Below are 12,176 nucleotides of genomic sequence, written 5' to 3' on the forward strand. Positions count from 1 at the left end.
GGACACACAATGCAAGCCTATCGCAAACCACATCTGCGTTTCCCACAAACACAATCCAGTTACAAACACGCTTTAAAAAAAAAAAATCAACTATAAAAGTAGATAGATTCCAAAGAGTTTTAGAGTTGCAATCTTCCATGCCTGAGAATTGTGCTGCTAGGGAAAAGCAAGAAGGAATCCCATCTATTTCTGGAGTAATTCAAACATCGAAACTGTGATTTTTACCTAGCACTTTGCTGCATGGTCTGGCACTTTATTTATTAACATACACGGCACTGCTGCTTTTCAAAAAGTACCTTCTGAGAATGGTGGCACTGAGCAAGGCTAAAGTGACTGCGAAGGATGGAGTTAAACAGGAAACATATGCAACAATTTAATAACCTGAATGGTTTTTGGCATTCATAATATTACTGTATAAACCACTTCCTGCACTTATTTTGGGGTCAGTTACACAGCTATAAAGTTCAAGCAACGTCTGCTTCATGCACACTGGATATTCAGACAGCAGTGCTTTTTTAAGTGATGGAACAGAAGCAACACGACCTCCTCTTCCCTTGGTAAAAAGACTCAATTAAGCATTGTATTCACACCAATCTGCACTTTATTCTCAGCCACTCTCAAAAATGACAATGACCACCGTGTCTTTGAAAAAATTTAAGTTTGAAAATCCACATAATGTTGGGATAGCCCACAGTTCTTCCCTGTCTGCCTCATCCTAAGAGCAATTTAATTTTCCATTAGTCTCTCATGACTTAATGCAAAAAAGGAGATAAAAGATGAGAAAAATGCATGAAACTTTAAAGAGGTTTACATCAATCAAAGACACAAAATTCTCTTATTCTTATCTGTTTTCTTATTCTTATCTGCTCACGAAGCCTACCTGTGCAGACGGTTGCATAAAAAGCGTCACTGGAAAGCACTCCTGGCTGATATGGTTTCTAACTGCTGCAACAGATTTTAAGTGCTCATCTTTTTCATGAGGATAAAAAAGCTGAGCCACTGGAGAAAACAAATAAAATGAAAAAAAATTTAAGGAGTATTTTCAGCTTGCCATTAACCTCCTCTATTGTCTTCAGCATACATTTCTCCAGAATTATAAGTTATTCAGCTACATTTCTGCTTCAACATAACAAAGAATCCCAAAAATATGTAGCCCTTTAAGCAGCTTCCTGGTACCTCTCCCACTTGGGATGAAAGCTGAAAGCTATACTGGCAAGAACGAAGCAAAGGGACAGAGTTGAGGTCATCAAAATATTATTTAATTGAATTATTAATATTAGTACTTAGCACACATGCTGCCTCCTATCTGAGGAATGTAAAAGTGTTCCAGTATTTTGGGGCATTGTGTCTTGGAAAGACAACCATCATCCCCCAAAATAACTTTATTTGCATCGACCTACTGAAGAAACGTAACTTTCTTGCATATTTTTACTCTAACACTTATTGCTGTTTTCTCAGCCTAACTATGTAATTGTTAGTGTAACATGTATATTCTCTTAGCTGCCTTGGGAAGAATTCCCCAATGACGTTATTCTTCTGTTTAATTGAAATACCTATACAACACATGATTAAATCAATGTGGTTTGCAGGGATCAAATATTCAAAAAACTTCTTCCTATTCTACAAGAACTGTTCTGGGTCATTTACTCATTTACAGAAGAAAAGGCTAATATAAGACTCCTGAACGATCTCATGGTTTTGATTCTTCTAACTGGTTGATAAAGAAGCAGTATGCAAGAAGATAGCTACGTTTTTCAGACGTGAGAATTGCCAACTTCATATACTCTGTTTTCACTAAGAAACCTCCTTCCAAATAGGAATGGTGACCACGTAATTTCTAAGATTACTTGGTGTCATGGTTTAACCCGGCAAGCAGCTAAACACCACACAGCCATTCGCTCACTACCCCCCAGTAAGATGGGGGAGAGAATCGGAAAAAAAGGTAAAACTTGTGGATTAAGACAATTTAATAGGATAGAAAAGGAAGGCAAAATAATAATAATGATGAAAGAATATACAAAACAAGTGATGCACAATGCAATTGCTCACCACCCGCTGACCGATGCCTAGCCAGTTCCCAAGCAGCGGTTGCGCCCCCGCGGCCAACCGCCCCCAGTTTTTTTGTTCAGCATGATGTCGTATGGCATGGAATATCATTTTGGCCAGTTTGGGTCAGCTGTCTTGGCTTCTTGTGCACCTCCAGCCTCCTCACTGGCAGGGCAGTATGAGAAGCTGAAAAGTCCTTGACTTAGTGTAAGCACTGCTCAGCAACAACTAAAACATCAGTGTGTTATCAACATTATTCCCATCCTAAATCCAAATCACAGCACTATACCAGCTACTAGGAAGAAAATTAACTCTACCCCAACTGAAATCAGGACGCTTGGAGGAGAAGGTGGGAGCCAAAATTGCACGTGTTAAGCGGTATTTACAGCTGACTGTGATCTACAGCGGAGATACTGCACATTTGCCCAGGGCAGGTACCACTGAAGTACAATGATCACTGAGACAACTCATTAGGACTTCAGAGAGGCCCTTCAAAGACTGAGTGTCCATTGTGAGGAAGAGGGGAAGACTCACTGTGATGTTCCACATGTATCTTCTGAACTGACACTTAATTTTAAATCCAGGCTCTTATTTCGAAGGATAGTCAACAGAGCAGCTGCACTAGGTCTTGGATGAAAAGCTCCCTACCAACAACTGGGTGTACACCACTAAGCGGGTGAATGCCTTGCGCTTGCCCAGCTGTGCCTCTGCTGCACCTGCTCAAGACGTCTGCTGACAGTCACTCATCCAGGGCACAGCATGCCCAGCGAGAACAGGCTATTACTTTGTGCTTGCTGCTTGCTCTAAGGGCTAAGGATGTGGCTGGGGATGTGCAAAACGCCGGGAGGTCTGGGTTTCGTAGGAGGCAAGAGTGCTTGTGATCAGGCCCCGGGCAGGCGTCTGCTTCAGCCAACAGCGGCCTTCCCCACTGACCCGGCCACCGGGCCTGTTACACCCACCCCTGCCCGCCTCCGTGCCACGGCCCCGGCGCTGGGCGAAGACCTGTGGGGAAGGGGAGAGGGCAAGGTGTCGGGTGCTGCGGGGAGATTCCCCTTATGAGCCGCCGCCTGCCCCCTGCCCCGGCCCGGCCGCCGAGAGCCACGCCAGCCCCGGCCTTCCTCCCGCCGTGACGCCGGAGAAATCCGGCGCCGCGGAGCTCAGCCCCTCCGGGACGGAAAGGAGACTGACGCTCCTCCGGGCCGCGGCCCGGAAGGTGGCTGGCGGCGGGCCGCGTCCCCGGGCAGCGCTCACCCTCGCGGGGCGCCGGGCCAGCGAAGGAAGGGGAAGGGGCGGCCCCGCCCATCCGCGGCGAGGTCCGCACCGCCCAGCGCCGGAAGCCCGTGAGGAGCGGGGGCCCGGCTGCACAGCAGCCATGGCCCGGCGGGCACCGACGGCGGCCCGCGCCCGCCTCAGCCCTCGGGGACTGAGCCGCCGCTGGGCAGGGCGCCCGCCCGCGCCGTCCTTGCCGCTGGGCTCCACCGCCACCTCCTGGCCGCCGGCGGCAGGGACAGGCTGAGCAGACAGTCCACGGCCCGAGCGGAGACCCGGGCAGCCCGCCCGGCCGCCCGGCCCGGCTGAGAGGCAGGGTGCCGCCGGGGCAGGTGCTGCTGAGGGAGCGAAGGCGAAACGCCGACCGCGCGGGGCCGGAGGGTGTCGGCACGGCCGGGCAGTGCCCCGCCGAGCTCTCCTCACCCCCTGGCTCCTTGGTCCTGCCAATAGCTGTTACTAAACCAGCAGTTCACGCCTCCTCGTGGGCTGCTCCGGGAGAAAAACAAGTAGTGAACGCTCTAGTAAGATTCCTTCCGAGTTCTCGTATTTCCGAAAAGAAATTCAGAACGCTATTTTAGCACTGGTATTTGTTAACCAAGTTAACAGTCACCTAACAGTGTACGACATACGGTGCTGGGGGGTGTCCTACGAGTTGAAAATATTTTGTGGAAAGTTACTGAAAACTTGTTCTTTAAAAAAGAAGTGACAAATTCAATTTTGACCATTTTGGAATGAAAAGCATTGCTTATCTACTTTGGTTTTAATACTATGATGCTTATGTAAGTTAATCAATACATTTTAATATCAATATTAACAAGAAGTAAATAAAATGTAAGTAAGAAAAATACTTTGATCAATCAAAAATAATCTTGCAAGAAAAAGTTACTCTGAAAATGTCAGTTTGGGGGGTAGAAATACTGAAAAAAAATTATGCCACTTTCTCTGAAATGAGAAATACAATGCCTTTCTTTAATGATAAACTTCATAAAGCAAAGCATGTAAACCTGAGGTTTATTTTTGCATTTAATCTTTAATAAAAACTCTCATTTGTTTTTTTGCAGTGAGACAGTTTTAGTAGAGTATCCTAAATGGCGATATGATACTTCAGTGCTTTTCTTGAAATGAATAGCTTGTGAGATCAGCATTGTACTTCCTTCTCTTGCATGACCTTGGCATCTCAATTTCATAATAAACATGACATAAGTCATAGTTCATTTTCTTAAGTCCAAAACCGCTTTCAGCTTCCAGAAGTCTTGGCTGCTTGAAGCCCCTTTCCCCAGAGTATTCTCTCACTCTTGCCAGCCAAACCAGACCATTGGGCTTTGCTGCTGCAAAACGTGCTCTTCACGAGGAGGTTTGGCAAGAGTGACGTCCTAAAACAGCTCTTAAAAGTGTACCTACATCTCCTGTGATCTAAGAGGTATCCTTGAAATCATATGTAAAAAAAGATGTAATAGATACTGGCTATATGCTGTTTTGAAAACTACAATATACAAGAAAATCCCATGTGAGGCGAGTCCCTAATAACCAATTATTTCTTAGCTGGTTCAGCTTAAACTAGTCATAAAGTGAAAGAGCACTGGAATGACAATTTCCTCGTGGGGCATATGCATGCCCGGGGACAGTGGTTGCTTGGATTCTTGCACCTTCCTGTGCAAAAGTGCCTATTAATAAAAGGTTAGACTTCTTTTTCGTTTTAACTTTAAAGTTGGTTATCACAATTGAATATGTTCCTCAAACGCTCTTTGTTCTTAAGATTTACCTGAAAGTACTTCAGAGCTATGAAAACAGAGAGAAGTTGATGGACAGAAACCAATAAATGTTAGTGCTTCAGAATAATAAACACAAACTGAAAGAAAGATCCTTACCCCTCCCAGAACAAAACCAACCTTGCACATCAAAGAAAAAAAAACCCAACCGATAAGGAATTGAATCCTCGGCTGAGGATTCTACTAGAATCTCTACTCTCTACTAGAGTAGAGATTTCTACTCTACTGTCAGAGTAGAAAGAGGTCAAGTTGCTGAGACTTCACAAACTCGAGGAAGGTTTACAGGCTCTGCCTGCTTGTCTGAAGAACCTTTTAGAAAACGCTGCAGGATTGCCAGGATCCTGAGGTTCACCACATTCACCGAAGGCAAAGCCTTTCCAGTGTGTGTATTTAACAGAAACACTCCATATGTGCATACAGCACATGACAGGAAGAGGAACTATCATCAAGTGTGATAAATATGGTTTGTTTTTTCATTAGAAAATCACAAAGACCATCAATTGCTTAAAAATTCCCTGAGAAACAAAGGCCTGGAGTAACAGAAGTGCAGTGCAGTTACAAAAATGTATCAGTAATGAAAACATTTAGAGCATGGAAAACCACGTAAGAATTACACTGTAGGGCATTGTTCTTATGCTAATGGGAGTAGGAGTTAAGGGTGAATGCAAAGACATCAAAAGTCACAGCAGGAAACAGTCAACATATTTCTGAGTAAAACATTAACCTGTCCTCACTACGTACAAGAAATTACGTACTAGTTTTCTATGTCCTGGCTGATTCTTGGATGTACTTAGTTCTATTTTACACTTGGTCTGGCCTGTCTTTTAGTAGAAATGAATGGCTGACAATTATCAGCTATTCAAGCTTTAGGATTTTCACTTCTCAGCGTGAAGGCGGCTGTAAAATGGCCACAGGGTTTTCTCTTCTCTTAGGCCACACAGCTATATGTGTAATTTCTTTCCTCCAGTAAAGACCTGCAACACTAGCTGATTTCAACAAGGTCATAGGTGCTTAGATCTTGTAATCAGACTTGATTGTACCTGCCATTTCTAATACATATTGAAATGAATCAAGACCTATTATACAGAGTACATTACTGGAATTACTCTGGGGCAATGTTCGTGTACCACGTCCCACAGAACATGCTACTGAAAAAGGTCTTTGGCGAGTCTCAATATTTATTAGTCCTGTGTTTTAGGGCTCATTTACAAGAGATGAGGTTACACTTCAGCCCAGGTGTAACAAATGAACAGTATTTTGTAGCCAACATGCTGTAACCTTGAGAAAACGACAACCAAATTAATGTTGGGTATGAATATGCATATAGAGTTTTGCATAACAGGTGTAAAGGTAATGATTAAGAAGCTTTAGACTGTTGTGCAAACAGAATAGGCATCTAATGACCTGCAAGTCTTTGTGTTTCCACTGCGACTGTGGCAGGTGCCTAACTGTAAACTCAACCACCCCAGTTTTTTTCCAGAGTCGCTTTCTTAATCCTAATTTGTGTTCGTACTTAATGCTTTTTTTGTCTATTTCTCTGGCACTTTCTTCTGCTTCTTAGTCATGCTCATTCAGGCACATCTCTACTGGGCAATATGCAAGGACAACTTCTCCCAGGTGTCTGACAGTTCTTTTAAATTGCATGTGTTTATTTTGGTTTCAAAACATGCTTGTACTGTAGTTTGAACCCCCCAAAAAGCATTGTTTTTTACAATCACTAGCTCTAGAGAGGTTTACCCCTGTCAATACCAGTATAATTGTGGGGCTGTAATTTATTTTCTGTTAAATTGAGATAATTTTTAATGTCTGCCTTAGGTTAAGGGTATACTATTCTAAAATGAAGATGCTCCTTTTTCTGTGAGTGGAAACTCCTACTGTAGTATGCTATCTTGGTTTTGCTGGTTTGCCATCATTGTATTCCTGTATAGATCAAATGCTATTGCTTTATTTTTTATCAGCTACACGTGACACTCCAAGAATAAAAAAATATAGTGAAAGGCATTCCTACACATATATGTGTAATGAAGCACCTTGTAAGCATTGACTTTTGTATTTAAGACATGTCTGTTTTCATTCCAAAACACATTGCACCCGAAAACTCCCTCCTCTTGTGCTCAGATGCTTATCTGCGTGTCAACTCTAGGGAGAAAACTGGAATGTAACTTTGTTATGTTTGAAGCCAGACATAGTAGTTACTAAGAATCTCAGAGAGAGTACCCAGAATACAGTGGTTAAATTTGTCAGGAATTGCATTATTTTTATTGCATTACGAGTTTAATGGAAGCCACACAAGCACGTCAGGTTCATGATTCCTGTCGTGTCTAGTTTTACTGGAATGCCACCTCTGAACCACGATGCAAGATACTGTAATTACAAAAAGTGTTGCAAAATTGTTTAAAATATTTATTGGCTGAATACATCCTGTGAGCCTCACACTCTTGCTACGCAGCTACAAAAGCAGCCATATTCTGGGTTTACTCTGGCCAAGGATTTAATCTTACAAGTTCCATTTGCGTCACACCACAGCAAGATGAAATGGTGTCATCACTTGCATAATCCTACCAGTGATAAGCAAACTTGGTGACTATGCTGGGATGGCTTTTCTTAAACGAAGAAAATGAGATGCCTTTAGTTACATGGAACTTGGAGAAGAGAAAAGAGAAAGAAGGTCATTAAAACTATGAGTCTCATTCTTCCTCCCCTAGAGAGGTCGACTTTTTCATCAAAATACATCAATTCTTTTGTGCACATTTGAAACATATATATGTTTTCAAATACCAACCAAAATTCAACAGAGTTTCTGTAGCTAGCCAAACCCGATTATGCTGCAGAGTAAATTAATTACTTGATTGTGAAACTACTGGAACAAACTTTTCCTTAGTACTCTGACCCCCCCAATGCTTGTTTTGACAGGCATTTATTGCTAGTAATAGTTCATATTTAACAGGTGTCAGGGGTTTATAGTTTACTCCTATGGATTTGGAGTTTCACAGATGCAAGGGAAAGAAAATGCATGTCATAAAGTTTGTTTAAAATGGGATAGCAGTTTTAACACAAATGAGAAAATATAGCTGGCAGTTTCATAATGTACTGTATGAAGGTTAATAAAACTTAAGAAGATGACGTATTCCAACAGCAAAGGGGCTTTTTAGTTCTTAGTTCATAGTTACAAATTTACATTTTATGCCAAAAATGAAATTCTAAAATTCAGATTTTGCTTATGTAATCCTTTTGTCAGAACTTGGCAGATATGATCATGGCTGGGTTCATATAGCTCAGGGTTTCTTCTAAAATTAACAGAGCAGCTTAAGCCTCAACCCAGGAATCTCAGGAAACTAAATGCTTCTTTTGGTGCTTTTTGCAGACAGGATTGCTTATCAGAAGTCCTTAGTCTGCTATAAAGCAAAGCACATTTCATTAAAATGAGCACAGCACCAATCTGAACACCCTCCCCCCCCAAAAAAAAAAGAGAGGTTATAACAGTTAATCAACCATATATTTATGCAACTAGCAAGTGAGTCAGCTCCTCTTTTCCCCACCAGCCGGTGGGATGACAATTCTTTGCTTCTGTTTTGTTACTTGCTGATGTGACTCAGTGGACAAACACTCCTTTGGTAACACAGCAGTGAAAGGGCGAGATCTACTCACGGTTCCTTGTCACAGGGCTGTGAAGAACAAACTCTGGCCATCCAGGCCGACCTCCATGAAAAAATGCCTGGTTTAACTGAGTATCTCTCCACAGTCACCTCACACTGCGCCATCCTCTCTAGCTGCAGTGCCATCTTGACGCGGGCTTTGCCACCATGAGCACCTCTGTGACCACACAGCCACCGGGTCTGTGGGTCTTCGCCGGGGCTCAGCCTGCTCCGCAGCCACCCTGCAGGCTCGGGCAGGGGTCACTCCTCTCCGTCACCAGTCAGGGCGCTGGAACGAAAGGGAAACTCGGCCCTCAGGAACCAGAGACCTAAGGGAGCCGCCATTTCTGTCAGCGATGGCGTACTGGCTGAGACCGGTGGGCTGAACAGTGGTGGCCTGGAGATATCCTTGTGTCCAGCCCTAACCTGTCCGGCCGGCACCCCGTCATCACCCCTATCTGGCAGCTTTCCTCCCCGCCCCTCCTCGCCGCTGCGCAGCCCCAGGGCCCTGGGCCGCACCGCCCCTCTCCCGGGGAAGCGGCTCCCTCCTGCCGCCCCGTCACGGCCGGGGCGCACCGCGCGGAGCCGCGTGCGCTCCGCCAGGCGGCGCTGTGGCGCCCGCTCGCCGGCGGCCTCGTGCAGGGCGGGCTCCATGAGGTGGGACGGGCGGCGGAGCCGCGCCCTGCCGGGCACTCGCGACTCGGTTCCGTGTGACAGGGGCGAAGCCCCCGCTGAGCCGAGCCGGGCAGCCTCGCGGGGCGATGTTCCCCCTGTGGAAGGCCGTTCTCTCGGAGAGCTTCCTGGGTAGGTGGCGGTGGTGCCGCCCGACGGGGCTGGGGGCGGGGAGCTGTGAGGGGCCGCGGTGCCCGAGGCAGGCCGGGGGGAGAGGCGGCGGTCGCTGTCCCGCTGAGGAAGCGGTTAACGGCATCGGTCGGCTTCCTTCAGCCTCGCTTGGGAGCCCTGCGGCAGGGCAGCGCTGGGGTCTCTCCCGGGAACGGCCGGCGCCCGTAGCGCCGTGGGGCTTACAGTCTGTGGGGAGGTGTTGCCCGTGAAAGGTGCTTCAAAATAAGATCCTCCGCTGGAAATGAGTAAATAATGGTCCCTGCTGAGTGTTCTTCTTTGGGTTCTTTTTTTTTTCCAGTGCTGGAATGCCTTCTGTCTCTTGGGTCTGCCTAGGGTTTATTGCATGCCCTCAGCTAAGTGTTTGTGCAGGTGTTTGTAGAGCCGGTAGTGAACTGTGCTGCGCTGCCCTCAGCAAGTCACAGCGCTGAGGGTGGTCACCAGACCTCTTACCCACGGGACTGTGGGCTCAGGTGCTTGATGCATCTCCTGCCAAACGTATAGAAAATCGTAGCGCAGTGCTAGTGTGCCTAGATAACGTGTCTTCAAGGGAGAGCGGTGCACCAATTTACTAGAATAATTCATTTAGCCACCAATCTGTCTTTGAGGAGCCCTGAGACTGTGGGTGAATTACTTATTTAGGCAGCATTGTTCCCTCTGAACACTAACCCTTTCCTAGATTGAGCACTCCTTCGCTGAAGATCAAAGTAGGAACTTCTGTCTGAGTGGGGGAAGAGCTGTTTTCTTCTCATTGTTCTGTTTCCTGGGAAAATGTGTTTATTTAACTTGAAATAGCAAATATTTCTTCACAGAAAGTGGCTATTGTTACTTGACCTACTTTCAAATACATTTGATATTCTACATTTCAAAGTATAAAATAGTATATTTTTAAGTAATCTTCAGGAAACGATGCTGTTGAAAATATATGATGGGTTTTTTTTTTCTTTTTTATTTTAGGCTACATTTCTTGGTGTCTTTACCATGCACTGCCACCGATGATCTATTACTTCCCCCTTCAGACACTGGCACTCACGGGTCTAGAAGTTTTTGCTGTTGCCTTCTTTTCTCCAATATTCTTGATAATTGGCCCTTTTTGGAGGTTGGCTAACAATAAGTACATCCTAGCCCTTCTGAGACTGACTATGGTTGGTAAGTATACACCATAGTGAGTTATAGATTCCATCTTGGTATCAAGGCATAAGAATAAACATTCCAAATTGCCTCAAAATTCAGATGATTCTGAAAAGAGACAGGAATAAGAAGTTCTTGCTCTCCCAAACTGATACTTTTCTTTTTCTCTCAAGCTTTTAGATATGGTCAGAGGAATATTGTTTGTGCCCATTGTGTTGGTTTTTAGACCAGTACTGCATAATTAAAGACAAATCTCATTTCACTTTTATTTCTAGAAGCTTTTAAATTAGTACAAGTCATGCCCAATAGGAAAAAAGTTTTCGATATTGCACAGAGATTGGCAGAGCAGGTGTCTTTTGTATAGCAGTTCTGTGTCTGTGACAATGGGTAGAGACGAGACCTTACAGAACAGCTTGGTGCTATTATAAAAATAATCTGCTGTGAGTGAAATGTTCTTTTTGGTAGACTTACTTTCTGAAGCAGGGTATTTTTGTTAATCTGTTTTTTTTTTCTTTGTTAAATGTGTCTATATGCCTGTAGCATATTGATGGGGTTATAGACTCATCCTGAGTGTGAGATGGCTCTCATATCATCAGTTGCACAGGAAGAAAGTTTGATCTTATATTAAAGATAAAACTGCCTCATTACCCATCCCACATGCTCCTCCCTAAGCCAAGACTTGCTGGCATTCCCTTTTTGGTCTTCAGCTAACTGGTGCAAGTCTTAGCTGTTGTTGATTTTCTGAAAGTTTGTTGGGAGGTTTGGCAGCTACAGCCATGTTCAGAAGCAAGTTATTGCTAACGAGTTTGGACCACCTGGATGAACTCAGAGGAGACAAAGGTCTCCATCCTGCATACAGGGAAAATGCTGCTGCTGCTAACTGGTGTCTTTCAGAAACAGCTGTTTTTGGCTTCTCTTTCAGAAGCAGCGGTTCCTGGTTCCTCATTTATCAATATAAGATGATAATCAGAGAATCACTTTCCATATAATTTTCTTCTTTTACTGATAGAAGACAGAATAGGATCATCTTATTTACTTTCACTGCATGACTTTATTTTTAAAAGGAATTCTTGTTCTTTATCTCTAAAAAGATATTAGAACTGAACACAGCTCATTGGTTTCATCAGTTTAGATGAAGTATAGTTTTACCATGTTCTTTTCTTTTTCTACTCTTTCTGTCATATCCATCCTAACATTCTTTGTTGTTTTTTAATAAGCTTTTCAGTGAGCAGAGTCTTCCACTTCAGCTTTCTGCAGCAGTGCTCAGTGCATTGCTTTTTACAAGACCTCCTAATTTAGAAACTAGTAATGAGTGTAAGCATTTCAAATTGCACCCTGCATTCCTTCAGATATCACAGTAACACAAAATTTATTTAAGATTAGTCCTTCAGATCGTCTTGCCATGTTTACTAGTTGACTTTGCCAAAAGAGATGGAAATTGCTTAAATGTGTGTAATTTTTGTTCTGCTAAGTAAAGAGCAGTGCC

At 44.1% G+C, this 12,176-nt stretch overlaps 1 protein-coding gene across 3 annotated transcripts in view; it reads left to right on the forward strand.

Moving 5' to 3' along the window:
• Nucleotides 1-9,398: 9,398 nt before the first annotated feature.
• Nucleotides 9,399-12,176, forward strand: part of CWH43 (cell wall biogenesis 43 C-terminal homolog) — a 29,573-nt gene continuing 26,795 nt past the window's right edge. Inside the window, exons 1-2 of one of the 3 annotated variants that reach the window (XM_076336227.1) lie at nt 9,399-9,523; nt 10,517-10,708. In XM_076336227.1, coding sequence (XP_076192342.1) covers nt 9,481-9,523; nt 10,517-10,708 — 235 coding nt within the window. In that variant the 5' untranslated portion in view covers nt 9,399-9,480. Of the gene's footprint in view, nt 9,524-10,516; nt 10,709-12,176 lie in introns of those variants that run through there. The other 2 variants (XM_076336225.1, XM_076336226.1) reach the window with 2 other exon arrangements.

Source organism: Aptenodytes patagonicus, chromosome 4 (assembly GCF_965638725.1).
Source record: "Aptenodytes patagonicus chromosome 4, bAptPat1.pri.cur, whole genome shotgun sequence".
Taxonomy (NCBI): Eukaryota; Metazoa; Chordata; class Aves; order Sphenisciformes; family Spheniscidae; genus Aptenodytes; species Aptenodytes patagonicus.